Source organism: Ambystoma mexicanum, chromosome 3p, assembly GCF_040938575.1.
Source record: "Ambystoma mexicanum isolate Mex_15411 chromosome 3p, UKY_AmexF1_1, whole genome shotgun sequence".
Lineage (NCBI taxonomy): Eukaryota > Metazoa > Chordata > Amphibia > Caudata > Ambystomatidae > Ambystoma > Ambystoma mexicanum.
This window is the reverse complement of record NC_090925.1, coordinates 1,104,925,985-1,104,938,189: the sequence shown is the minus strand read 5'-3', so window position 1 is coordinate 1,104,938,189 and position 12,205 is coordinate 1,104,925,985. Positions and strand designations below refer to the sequence as shown.

The following is a 12,205-nucleotide window of genomic DNA, read 5'->3' as shown; positions in this document are numbered from 1 at the left end:
ACGGAGGGTCAATTGGGGGGTTAAAAGGTAGAAGCTTTAACATATGGGGGAGGAATACCGATTGAAGCGCCGCATCCCAGAAAGATATTGAAAAGGGGAAGAGGTTCAACAAGTGTAAAGGGATGTAAATATGGAGAGCAAGCAATATACAGTTAAATAAAAGGACACTAAGTTTACTTTGGGTGCAAATTACACCCAGTGACGGGGGTGGGGGACTTGGGGCTCATGGGGAGGGAGGAGTGCGGGGTAAAACTGATGGAATGATGGAAAAAGAAACAGGTTAAGTAAAATAAAAGAAATTACGCAATTGTCTATAAACGAGGGCTCTCCTGGAAGGATCACCATGGCCGGGTAAGGCCCAACACGCCCCCCCCTGTCGGAGGGCGGGCCTACTACAAAAGGAACCACATGGTCAAGGGAAGACCTCACTGCGGCATGCCACTGGACAGTTGGTCCTCCGGTCAGGGAGCTCAGACACAATGGAGCTGAGTCATCAAGGAATGCTGTCACGCAAGGGTGACGGCCGGGGACTGGGATCCCCAGCACAAATGATCACGCCATCTGTGGAGTCCGGAGGGCAAGCTTTTCATTTGCGAACGGAATGAATGGGGGCAGAGGAACAGTGTTGGAGTATATCAGGGTTTCTGTACAGCACAAGGCGACCAGGTGCCTGAGGAGGAACTCACTGCCGCCGGTTGCCTGCAGTGAGTCGTGGCAAAGGCGCTGGTCGCAGTGTTGGGTTTCGGACAGACAAGCCCAGCGGATGTTACATGGTGTTCCCGTTAGAAAGTACTGGCGGATACCACAAGGGAACTGCACAGCCATCAGTTTATTATGAACGGTGCCCAGGAGTATTAGACTCAGGGGAGGCCCATGCTAAAGGGGAGGGTTAGGGGGCTTGGAAGACCTTCCAACTACAAACGTAGGTGGGGGAAAATGGGAAGTGCATCGATGGAAAAGAAAAAATAAAGAGGAACAAGGAAAACAAGGGGAGGGGATGAAGGGATTTAGAGGAAATGGGGCTCTGGCAAGTAAGGGGAAGGTTGGGGGGGGGAGGGGAAGTGCCTGGGACTATGGGTCAGGAGAGGTGGGGTAGTAAGAGAAATGGGGCATTTTCAAGGGACAGCTTAAGGAGAACAGAAAAAACAGGGTATGCCTGGGAGGGGGGTCCTTGGCATGCAGTGGGAAGTGGCCCAAAGAGGAGCAGGGGGGAGAGTTGGGGAGGCCCCCTTTTAAGTGATGGGTAAGGGGAGGATGATTGGGAAGCAAGGCCGTTGGCCGGGGTGAAGATAAATTTTGATGGGCCTCGTGCGAACATGAGGGCGGGAAGGGGAAGGAGGGACCTGGGGATAGGACAGCTAAGGCGGTGGGAGCTAGGGCAGCCCGGGGTTTCGATGGAAGGGGGGGGATGCATGGCATGACAGGCTAAGGGAAGATCTTTGGGGGAGGGAAACTTGGCAAGGAATAGAGAGACCACTAAGGGAAAAAAGGGGAAGTGGGGAAGAAGAGGGAATTCAGGGGAAAGGGAAGCAGGACGGGGGAAAAGATAAGTAGACGCATCCTAAGAAAGGAGCCAATGCGGACAAGCGATGATGAAACAGAAAATTAAATGAAAAATGGAGACGCATCCTAAAAAAGGAGCCAAAGCGGACAAGTGATAACGAAATGGAAATGAAAAAGAAAATGCACTTAAATAGAGATGGGAAAAGAAAATGAAAATAAAATAAAAATGGCCAAAGGGTAGAAAGGGACTGCTAAGGAGGGACAGGGCCCGCGATGGGTCCATAAGGACCTGAAGGGGTGGGGGGGGGGGGGCAACAATGCCATTTGCTCAGCGCAGAATCCTGAGCTTAACGGCGAAACAGAACATCTGTAAGTTAACTCCTGACTTTATGTATGTAAAAGTTTGCTGTGGCAATTTTTCTCCCACTCAGTCAACTGGTCATGCCTCTCTTTGGGGCGGCTGTGGGGGGTTGGGCTCCAAGGTCCAAGGGAGGAGCGTAGCGGTTAAGGAATGGGGGCAAAGCGGGGTGTGTGTGAGCAGCGGATGGAGTCGTGCCCCAACTGAGTGCCGGCGCTAAGTCATCACGCAGCATGAAGTCAAGTGGCTTCATGCTGCTTGATGACTTAACTTGAAAACAAAAGGAGAGCTGGGCAGTCCAGCCCTCCCCCTAGTTCTGGGTACAGAGACATCTGCAGCAGGGTGACCTTTCATTCAAGGAGCCGGTGGTAAAAGCCTTGCATACCATGTGGCTCCTTGAATCAAAGGGCTGCCTGCTGCATGTGAGAGCTGGGGCACCCTGGTGTCACACCTTGGTGCGTCCAGCCCTTTCTTTTGTTTAAAAGGAGGGGGCTGGGCGCATCCAAGGTAATAATGTCAGTGCGCGCCAGCACTGCTTCCATTATTAGCACCCCCCCCAACCCTAGGTAGGGAATCTCCCTAGGGGGCGTGCCCTAAGTACCCCTACTTAAGCCACACACCATAAAGAGAGCCCGCCCTCCTCAATTACTTATCCCACATAAAGCACTGGGCACATTCTTATTGACCTGTTGTCATGCACAGCATGAGAGTAGGCACTGGCCTTCGTGATACTGCCTCCCAAGCCCCTCTGCAGCCTTGCAACATTCATTTTGCAACTGGGGATTACGAGGATTGAATCTGTCGTGAGCTCACCCTGGGCATAGAACTGTTTATTTATCACCCGTTGAGCGGCCCGGATTAGTAGTCCATTAAAAGGTGGTGCTTCTTATAGCTGTGACAATGTGAGGCTGTTCCACACAACGGATTCTGCCACCACTTTGAATTCACAGAAACATTAAATGAAGTAAAAAGGTAGGTTCAGGAGCAATCTTTGCTTTACCAACAAAGAGGCTTTACAGATTTGTTTATTTAAATAAACTGTATCTCGCACAGTCTAACAGTATTCTCATCTAAAAGGACAGACAGGTCTAGCTAAAGCCAGGGAGTTGGTCATTGGTAATTAGGGAAAAAGGGGAGGTTCTAAGGGCCTTTCTGACGAAGAGAGGGGGTGTTGGGGCCGGGTGTTGAAAGGAAGCCGGTTTGCGAGCGTCGGAGCAGGTATGGAGAATGGACATTTATTGCAGCCTAGGAATGAGGTGACTGGGGTGAGGAGCAGGCGGTGATTGGAAGATTGGAGATTTTTGTGGGGAGCGTAAAGGGGTTAAGTGGTTGTGATTACCGGTCCTTTTTGATTGAATATAGCTGGCATGGGGTTTTGGAATGAATCTTTGCTCCAAGTGGAAACCAGCGGAGTTCGCCTAAGAAAGGAGAAATTAGATTACATTTTTTTAATGTTGGCAATCAGCGGGCAAGCTCCGTTTTGCAGTCTGCATAGGTGGATAGCCTGGTACTGAACCCGCAACAGGGTGGTGTCTTCGAGGAATGAAGGGTAGTAGGTTTCTCAGATTAGGGATCAAAATACCTGGATAATGGGAGGGCATACTCGGATCACACTACAGCAGAACATCTACGCTTCTGCCAGATTTCAGAAACTGCATGGTTGACAGATGAGAAGCTAAATAATTCAGTTGATTTGACATAATAAAATATATCGCATGAGTAATGTAGTCCATTAAAAGGGCAGCCAAATAAAGGTATCATGTCTGCAACGTCATGCCACGTGAAAGGCACTCCAGTTCACGTCCAGAAAATTGGAAGGAACTGAGGAAGCATGAGAAGACCCAGTGATGGATAAACATTGCAGCCCATACCAGCAATGGAAAGATGGGGTTTCACTGCTTGTCGGACCTTCATTAAGGCTAGTATCATGCAGGCAAGGAGGCCGCTCCAGAGTGAGACTCTGAACTGATGGACGGGCACCTGGTTGGGGAAAGCGAAGGAGCAGCCTGGTGATAAAGAGTGGGGAAGCCCTTGTGCACCAACCCGAGAGTCTGAACGTTGATTTAGTGTTTCTTCAGGGGCTACAGTGACTTCATCGCAAGGGAGCATTTGTGACTTAATTAAGTGGATACAGTACATCAGTGTTCTTCGTAGAGGATGACAGGATGGTAGGATAACGGACGCGGTCAGTTCAGAAGATAGTCATTGTGTGCTATGTCGTTGGGGCAGTAGAAGGAGATGGAGGATTCACCACAAGGGGCGCAGAGAGAAGAATTAATATATAGTGATTTGGAATATAAATGCCCAGTCCCCACCAAAGGTGTCCTGATGTGATGAGAGTTTGACCGGCCAATGCAAAAGTAGGGATGAGGGGGCGTAGTACTGTGGACTGAAGACACACCACAACTCACAACTACAAGTACTAATGGTTTATAGTGATATCATTTTCTTTTAATAGGGGGGCCCCTAACCCCTATTTTTTTACCCCTTAAAACCCATTATAATAAAAAAAGAAAACCTTTACCTTTAAAAAATGCATTTTTTTCGATGCTTTTGCATTCAATGCATTTGCATTCGATGCTTTGTATTCAAGGGAATCACTGGATGCCGTACTAATTTTCTCAGAAGGATTGCAATTACACAAAAGCCCTTTTTCAATGTGTAAAACCACACATATTTGCTTTGTGTGTAGCACGTCATGCAGGCTTACCTTGGCAAGCGATTTTGCTACTCTGCAAATGTGGGAAGGGATCTTAAATAACGAGGGCTTGCCCCGACAAGTACTTAAATAAGTGAGCAGCAAATCTGCAGCATACCCATCCCTCAGAAGAACAACCACTGGTTCCATCTGCTAGCCCGTGTGCTCAGCAATGTTTATAAACCAGACATATTCCATCTCAATTTATGTTTGGTAAAATGCATCACAAGTCCAAGAACACTACGAGCAAATCACAGTATTTAATCATATTACTTGTTTTAATCCCTATGCCCTGTCATAACAGGTGGTATTATTGCCCAATTTAATGTTACTCAAGCAACCTCAGAAGAGTGACTGGCTGCGGCGATCTTGCAAAGTGCAGGATGGTCCTGTGACTGAGGTGATTGTTGAACTTGCAAGCTATTCGCTCAGCTGTCTCTTTCAAGGGAAGCAATCCTGACCTTCTTTACTGCTCGTCTTTCTCAGTCTAGTTTCACTTCTTTTTGTGGACTCAACATTGCATGCAGTATTTGAACTTCTAGGCTAGGCTCCCAGCGCCATTACTTTGTTGAGAGATCAACGTTTGAATTCACTGAAAGGTAACCGACATTTGGAAAAGCCAGAGCACCCTTCTGCTTACCCGCAAGTACTACCAGTTAAAATATCGCTTTTCTACATGAAGATTTAGTATTATTTTTAATTGTGAATGTTCAATTAGTATTGATAGCTGTACAACAGATGGCCTTTGAAGTCCCTCGTGTGTTGGGACGGACCATACTATGTAGGCATAGGAGGTATTGAGTAAAACCAGCAGGAGATGGGTAACAAATCTTTGGGGGTGGGGGGACCTTCAGCCACAGTTTCATTACTTATTTCAAGGACAGATCACTCAAAATCACTGCACAACTTTAGAGCCTGGGGCGTGATTTTAAGACCCGGTTCCCACCAGATACAGAGAACTGCGCCCAACCAATATATTGGCATTGGGTCTGCCCCCCGTGGCCCCACCCTGGTGGGGCAGACTGCGCACCCCTAATCAGATCATTTGACCGACCGTTGCCATGCCAGTCTCCACCCATCATCCTATACCTTAAATGCTTAAGAGCATAGACTCAAATCCCACACACAGGAGAGGAACTCATGGCACGGTCAAGCTTGCTGTGCTTACAGATTGTAGCAATGGTAGCATGCTGGATTTGCAACGTGCTGTGATTAGAACTTGCTGCGTTTTATGATTTTTTAGGTAGTAATTTGCTGCACTAGTGGTGTGAAGCATTTAAAGCATGCTGTGTTTGCAACTTGATGTTTGTGTGTAACATTTGTGTGATGTGTTGTCTTTGTATCGTAGAAAATGGAGATGAGGAGCACATTCTGGTTCCCAGTCAGATTTATCTGCTAAAGCAGCAGTTAGTCCTCCAAGGATTCTGGTACATGTAGTCGCACAATTTTTTCCAATGCAGGTGACTAGGAACCAATTCTCATCTGATAGTTTAAAACGGCACTATTTCTTTCATGCTGCTTCTTTTATCCAAACTACAAATCAATTCCACGTTAAATCACTTCCATGGCACTGGTGATGAGTTACTTCACTATGCAGATAATAGTTCTGAACAGTGTTGCTGAGTAAATATTCTTTAAAATGCACAATTTGCATCGCATTTTATTTAAAAAAAAACTCCCCTGCGTACTAGGGATGTCGCCATAAGCAACGTTTTCTTTTACTTGAATCCCACCCTACGCATCTCCTGCAGCTCCCCTCTAAAAGCAGTTGGGTGGCTGCATCGTGTGGGATAGTTCCACTGTTAATAGGGGTATGTATTTATTCATGCAATGTTTGTCGGATACCTGTATATGTATGCAATGTTTGTTGGATACAGGTATCCGACAAACATTGCATGAATAAATAAATACTCCAGGTCCATCTATCCGACAAACATTTAATAAATAAATCGGGTCGTGGCTGAGGACTAACTTCCTCTTGTGACCTTGTGACCCTTTGCATGGGGTCACCAGAAGAAGTTACAGTTTGCTCCCAGGCGCTTTTTTTTCCCCCAGCGCTGACTCTGGCCGGATCCCAAGATCTGGCTACACATCTGGTGCCGGATCTCAGATCTGGCGAGAGCCGGCCCAATCGCCAGCGCAGGCTATGATGGTAAGGCCCTTAATGGTTAGTGACTGCGCCTTTTCCCTCTCCCAACTTTCGTCTGTATGCTCTGCATTCACCTTTCATACATCCAACTCTTGTGTATGTCATATGTATGTGACAAATGGCTTGTCAGACACCACAGGGGCAACTATCAACGTTACCTGACAAACTATGGCCAACACGCTACTAAGGAAAGCATAAGCTCTTCTTGCCAACATCACACATCCATTCTTCACTAATTTCCCAAACACCCCTCTCTGAAGGTTGAAAACTGACTTTGCGGGAGAACACTTATATCTGTGAGGAATAACATTTTCATTTTCTTTCATTATGACCATTTTTACGCTATCGCATAGTAATCCTACACATGCACAGGGGTGTTGCTAGGTCTGGAAAAGATCTGGGGCTATGCTAATGTCAGGACTCGGTGCTAGCTAGCCTTTTTGTTGTAGCCCCTGAGCTTCTATCTAGGGCTACAACCAAAAGACCCCGGGCTATTGGCCCCTCGACCCCTCTCTAGCAACGCCTCTGCAAATGCACATAATGACACAACCTCTTCCCCATCCCATCGTGCTCAGCCTCTTGTGTCTCAATGTATCTCCTTCCTTCATTATTTCTGTCTCCAGTGTTACTTTTATCCTTATTACTCTTCCTTACTCTACACTACGGCCTGGGTACCTATGGCAGGGTTACTTTGCCCCAATTTGTCAGACAAGACATTGATGCAGTGAGACCCCATGGAGGGGATAGGCGTGGTATAAAAAACACTGAACATAACCACTGCAAACCTGCTTGCTTCATGTCATCGGATTCTGATGAAGGACAGGCTCAGCCAGTCATCCAGGGATTAAAACATGTGACCTTCTCCTCTCAAAAACCTACTCTCGAGGTGCACAACCAACTGAGCTATTGCACTGATTAAATGCAAGCTAAGTGTAAATAAACTAATGATCACCTCTGCACCAAACCGGAACAACGCAAAGGGGTGGCAACAATTAAGGTGATCCGTGATGCATTTTAAACATTTACTTTTGGAGATGCCATGCAAAAAACGGGTAAAAAACAAAAAAACACTCATGCCGGAAAACAACGCAGCAACGTGTGAAAACTAGGTCAAGGTTTGTCAAATGATCAATGATGAACAGAGACGGGAAAGAGCTCACAGATGCAGAGGATGGGGCCCTGAGGCACCGGCCGGGGAATGAATGATGGATGCAGAGGGTTATTTTGTGTTGCCCTTAGGAGCATTAATAGCCAGGGGCTTAGAGGGAAGACCCACAATAGAGAAATGTGCTTTTGCAAGAATCTATGCGGACTAGAATCCAAGGCTATAAAAAAAAGACAAAAACACAACAGAGAGTCTCTTCTGACCCAAGGTTTGCCTGAACTTATCCCAGAAACCAGTGGCCTGCCCCTCTGAACAAGATCACTGCGGCAGTAGTAACAATAATTGTCCCTTACCGGCAAATCTCCTAGATTAATCTGACCTATGTGCGTAATTAGACGAGGTGTGCGAGGCCCTCTACTGAGAACGAACACGGCCAAAATAACCTGTTCCAGACTGATATGCAAATGGTCTCTGTGAAGGGTGCAGTGAGCTAAAGTGTGGTTGTAGACTCTCCTGAGTGGATGAAATGCCACAGAACAGGCTAAATGAGCCAAGTTCGTTCTCAGTAGAGGGGCGCCAACACCTATGGTAAAATATGTGCATCATTAGTATGAGTTTTAATACATTTGCTCACGTGATACCAGTTTAACTGTGTGGGAATTGGGCATCCCAAACTTGATCACAGAGAGATCCTTGGCAACAATGTCAGGCCTAGGATCGAGACAGCAGTCAGGCCTTTATTTGTGAATTCAATAAAAGGGCTGAGAGGCTGTTAAGTTCCTCGCTATAAGAGACAGTAGTGGAACTCAGAGCAGTAGGAACATGGCATCCAGATCTTGGCCTCTTCATTGGCCATTCAGCTTTCCTAACATGACTGCCAGTGCACCATGTACTGCTCTTTGGTGTTGGATAGCCTTGCCCACGCCCGTGCTGAGGGATACATCTCTGCAGGAACCATGTGTGTAGGGAAACATTGCTGCTATTCAGTAAAATACAGAGGCAGATGTACATGTGATATATCAAAGCCCTTTCTATGGTCTCCCATCTACTAGCAAAACACAGCATACAGACATGCACTGGCCCAAAGGAAATGTAGGGATTTCTAGAAAGGCTGAACCATCTAACATCCTAGATGCACTGGCCCGAGGCGGGCCACTAGATGACTTGGCACCAGAGTGGCCTTTGAATAGCACCCTACAAGGACATCTTATAAACCAGGGCCTGTGACAACACACACGATGCTAAGGCCATGCATATCCTGTAGTTTAACAAAAAACGTGTTCCTCTCCACCCCTCCTTAAAAATACAGTGGCAATGACTTGTTTTACTCACTTGTTAATGATCAAGTCTGGTGCAAAGCACAACATGCTTCCATTAGCTTGCTTGTAAGATCTCCAACCAAGAGCGAAAACCATCAAGAACATCCAGGAGTACTGGAGAAGGGTCATTTGGTCATCCAGGTGTAAGTTTCTAAAACCTGAACAGAAGAGAGGTTTTAGGAGATTGGAAGAGAAAAAGAGTCACACTTTCCCCAACAAAAAGATCCAATAATTTGAGCAAGTGAACATATTTGTATGATATACTCATACAGAGAAAGCTTCCTTAGATGCTGGTCACCTCTGACATGCTAGGTCCCAAGGTCTTTGACATTAGGGTCGATTTTTGGGTGGGCCATTAGCTTCATACCAAAAGCTAGGTGGTTTGATTCAGCTCTCATATTTAAAGGAGTGGATTCCAAAAGTATGCCTTTTGATATTGAAGGTCGACCTATCTAGGTAAGATTTAAGCACAAAAATAAAGTTAGCAGCAGCACAAACTGTCCCAAGTACAGAGAGCAGCGGGCCGTGTCTAAAGATATGTGTGAGCTTCATCTGTACAAGCACTCAGCACCTTTGGGGAGCACATAGCACCAGTCTAGAGGAGCAGAGGATGATCTGTCCTGAAGGAAGGATTAGAACCAGTGGAAACACACAGCAGCCAGAATGTTATGTCTGACTTCCGGGTAGGTAGGCTCTGCCCCATTCTGTGGCCGGAATCCCACTAGATGGGATGCACAAGATCACTGTCATCCAAGTCTGGATGTAGTTCCTTAATGACTGTACTCTCCTACACGTTAGAGAAGGAACGTGGGATGGTGATACGTGTAACGATGCAGAGGATAGAAGGGGAGGGCTTGAGTCCTTCTACAAGACCTCAGCAGCTCAGATGTACATGATGTTGAAGAGGAGGTGGTGCTAAGGATATCAGCTATGCTCAGATTCAGTGGCACCACACACGCTTCAGTAGTCCAAGCACCGAATGGAACGTGTGCTTAAAGGGACTTTGCTATACATTATTTTAAAACATTAAAGTAATCACCAGTGGCATCTTTCAAAACACCAACATACTTGTAAAAATGTGTCATACAGCCCCAAACATGCACAGTTGGCTCCTGGAGGTAGCAATCTTTCCCACTACTCGGATGCAGCCACGACTCCTGTTACAAAGTATTCACAATAGACCTGACTGATCACTGCAGGGAAGTTTCTATAATTCTAACAAAAACCAGGTGTTTTAAAAACGTGTCAATAATGGATTTAACTGCAGAGAACATTTTCCAACTCTGAAGTGCAATGAAAGAAACCTGATGTTGACTAGTTTGGAAGTAGATACACGTATATTTTTATTTGGAACTGATGGTTTAACTTCATCCATTAGTCCTTCCATTTTTCTTATCTCCCTTCTTTCTACCCTTACTTATTACATCATTTTTTTTCATTATTTTTCTTTTTCTTTGTTTTCATTTCTTTTTTACTTTCTTGTCCAACCATCTCATCTATTCTTTTCCTTCTTAGTCTTTAGTTTTAGTTTCATCAAATTTTTCTTTAATGTTCACCTATTCATTCGTTTCTTCAATCCAATCTATCTTTGTTTCCTTTTTCTATCGCTGTATGTCTTTTTCATTACATCAATTTACTTTCTTTTGGGGTTTGCTTTTTCTAAAAACGCACTAGTGTCCTTTATGTCTATCGCGCTTAGAATGACTATACTGGAAGTTACATTCACCAAACATGTGCTATCTTATGCATTCGGAAAATGTTCTAATAAATTATTGTAACTCAATGGATATCATTAATCCGCTGTAAATTTAATTGTAATCCAAAATACATCTAAGGAGAAATAGACACCCTACACGTGTTTCAACCCACACAGGTTTTTTTCAAGTCTAATGGGCTAAGAAATTGTTTGCATTGTACTCGAAAGCAGTTAGTTTGAGGATAAAGTACTGGGTATCAAACATTTAATTGAGATCTCTTGTGGATCGTATATGTGCTTTCAGCTGAACAATTAGAAGGAAGTGAAGGCAATAACATTGATCATCTATTTGAAGGGTAATAACTCTTGTGGAAAGAAAAAATGGCAGGTGAGGCTCTTCTTGATTTCTATATTATTGCAGTTAGTTCCAAGTAGATCCCTGAATTCGTATAAAGGGAATGTAGTCCTGGCTGTGTTCAGCCCTCTCCTGGCGTTTCGTGGTTGACTCAGTATGGCAAATAAATAAACGTAGTATTTCAAAATGGGATTTTCACATTCCATTAAAATCTAAACATTACATAAACCCCAGAACCTAAAGAGACAATCATACGAATTAAAACAAGAAAAATTAAAGATACATTGAAGCAGCCTGTCAGGGTCCATGATTATCCCGGTGAGTGATGGGGTACAAACAATACACTGCACAAACAGTATTTATGAAAATCACAAAGTCTTAAAGACTCCCTTTATTCTTTCAGCTCCAAAAACAACTCATGATTACCAGAGAACCCGAACCAGAGAGTATCATTGGTTTATAATTAATTTTCCATACAGAAATAATTTAAGGACCGTAGTACCTCAGCATCGATCTGCGGAACAATACCATTATTACCGGCCAACATCAGTTTGATTATTTTGTGCAAGTAATACCGTTCCATAGCACTCACACATTTTGCTAAGCTATGCCATCTTTGTTTTCTCATCTCCAATCAAAAGAGAACAGTATATGACCATTCACTTGTTAGAAATGAACGTGAAGCCAGCTTTAACTTCACCAAAATCAATGACCTAATTGCACAAAGGATATGGTCAAGGGATGGATGCAGACATATACTCCTAGATAAATACAAGTTGGACTTGATCAAGAAATGATAACACAACAAATAATCTGCTTTCTGCAGTAGACTTAACATGTTCCTAACTCCGTGATTGCTTTTGTTCATGGATTTCCAATTTAACACTTGTAGTTAAATTCATGGTGTATATTTAATTTGATTTAAAGCTATTTTGCATTGATGCTAGCATCATACGGTTATCCAACTGACAATATCATGAGGACAGAGATAGGAACATTATCACTTTGAATAGAAGTATAAT

General features: G+C 44.7%; 1 protein-coding gene across 3 annotated transcripts in view; it reads right to left on the bottom strand.

Annotated features, from left to right (window-relative positions):
* The window catches only part of NR3C1 (nuclear receptor subfamily 3 group C member 1), a 656,238-nt gene that overhangs the window by 111,137 nt on the left and 532,896 nt on the right, over positions 1-12,205 (bottom strand). For all 3 annotated transcript variants that reach the window (XM_069652458.1, XM_069652456.1, XM_069652457.1), the window contains exon 6: positions 9,146-9,290. In XM_069652458.1, coding sequence (XP_069508559.1) covers positions 9,146-9,290 — 145 coding nt within the window. The remainder of the gene's footprint in view (positions 1-9,145; positions 9,291-12,205) is intronic.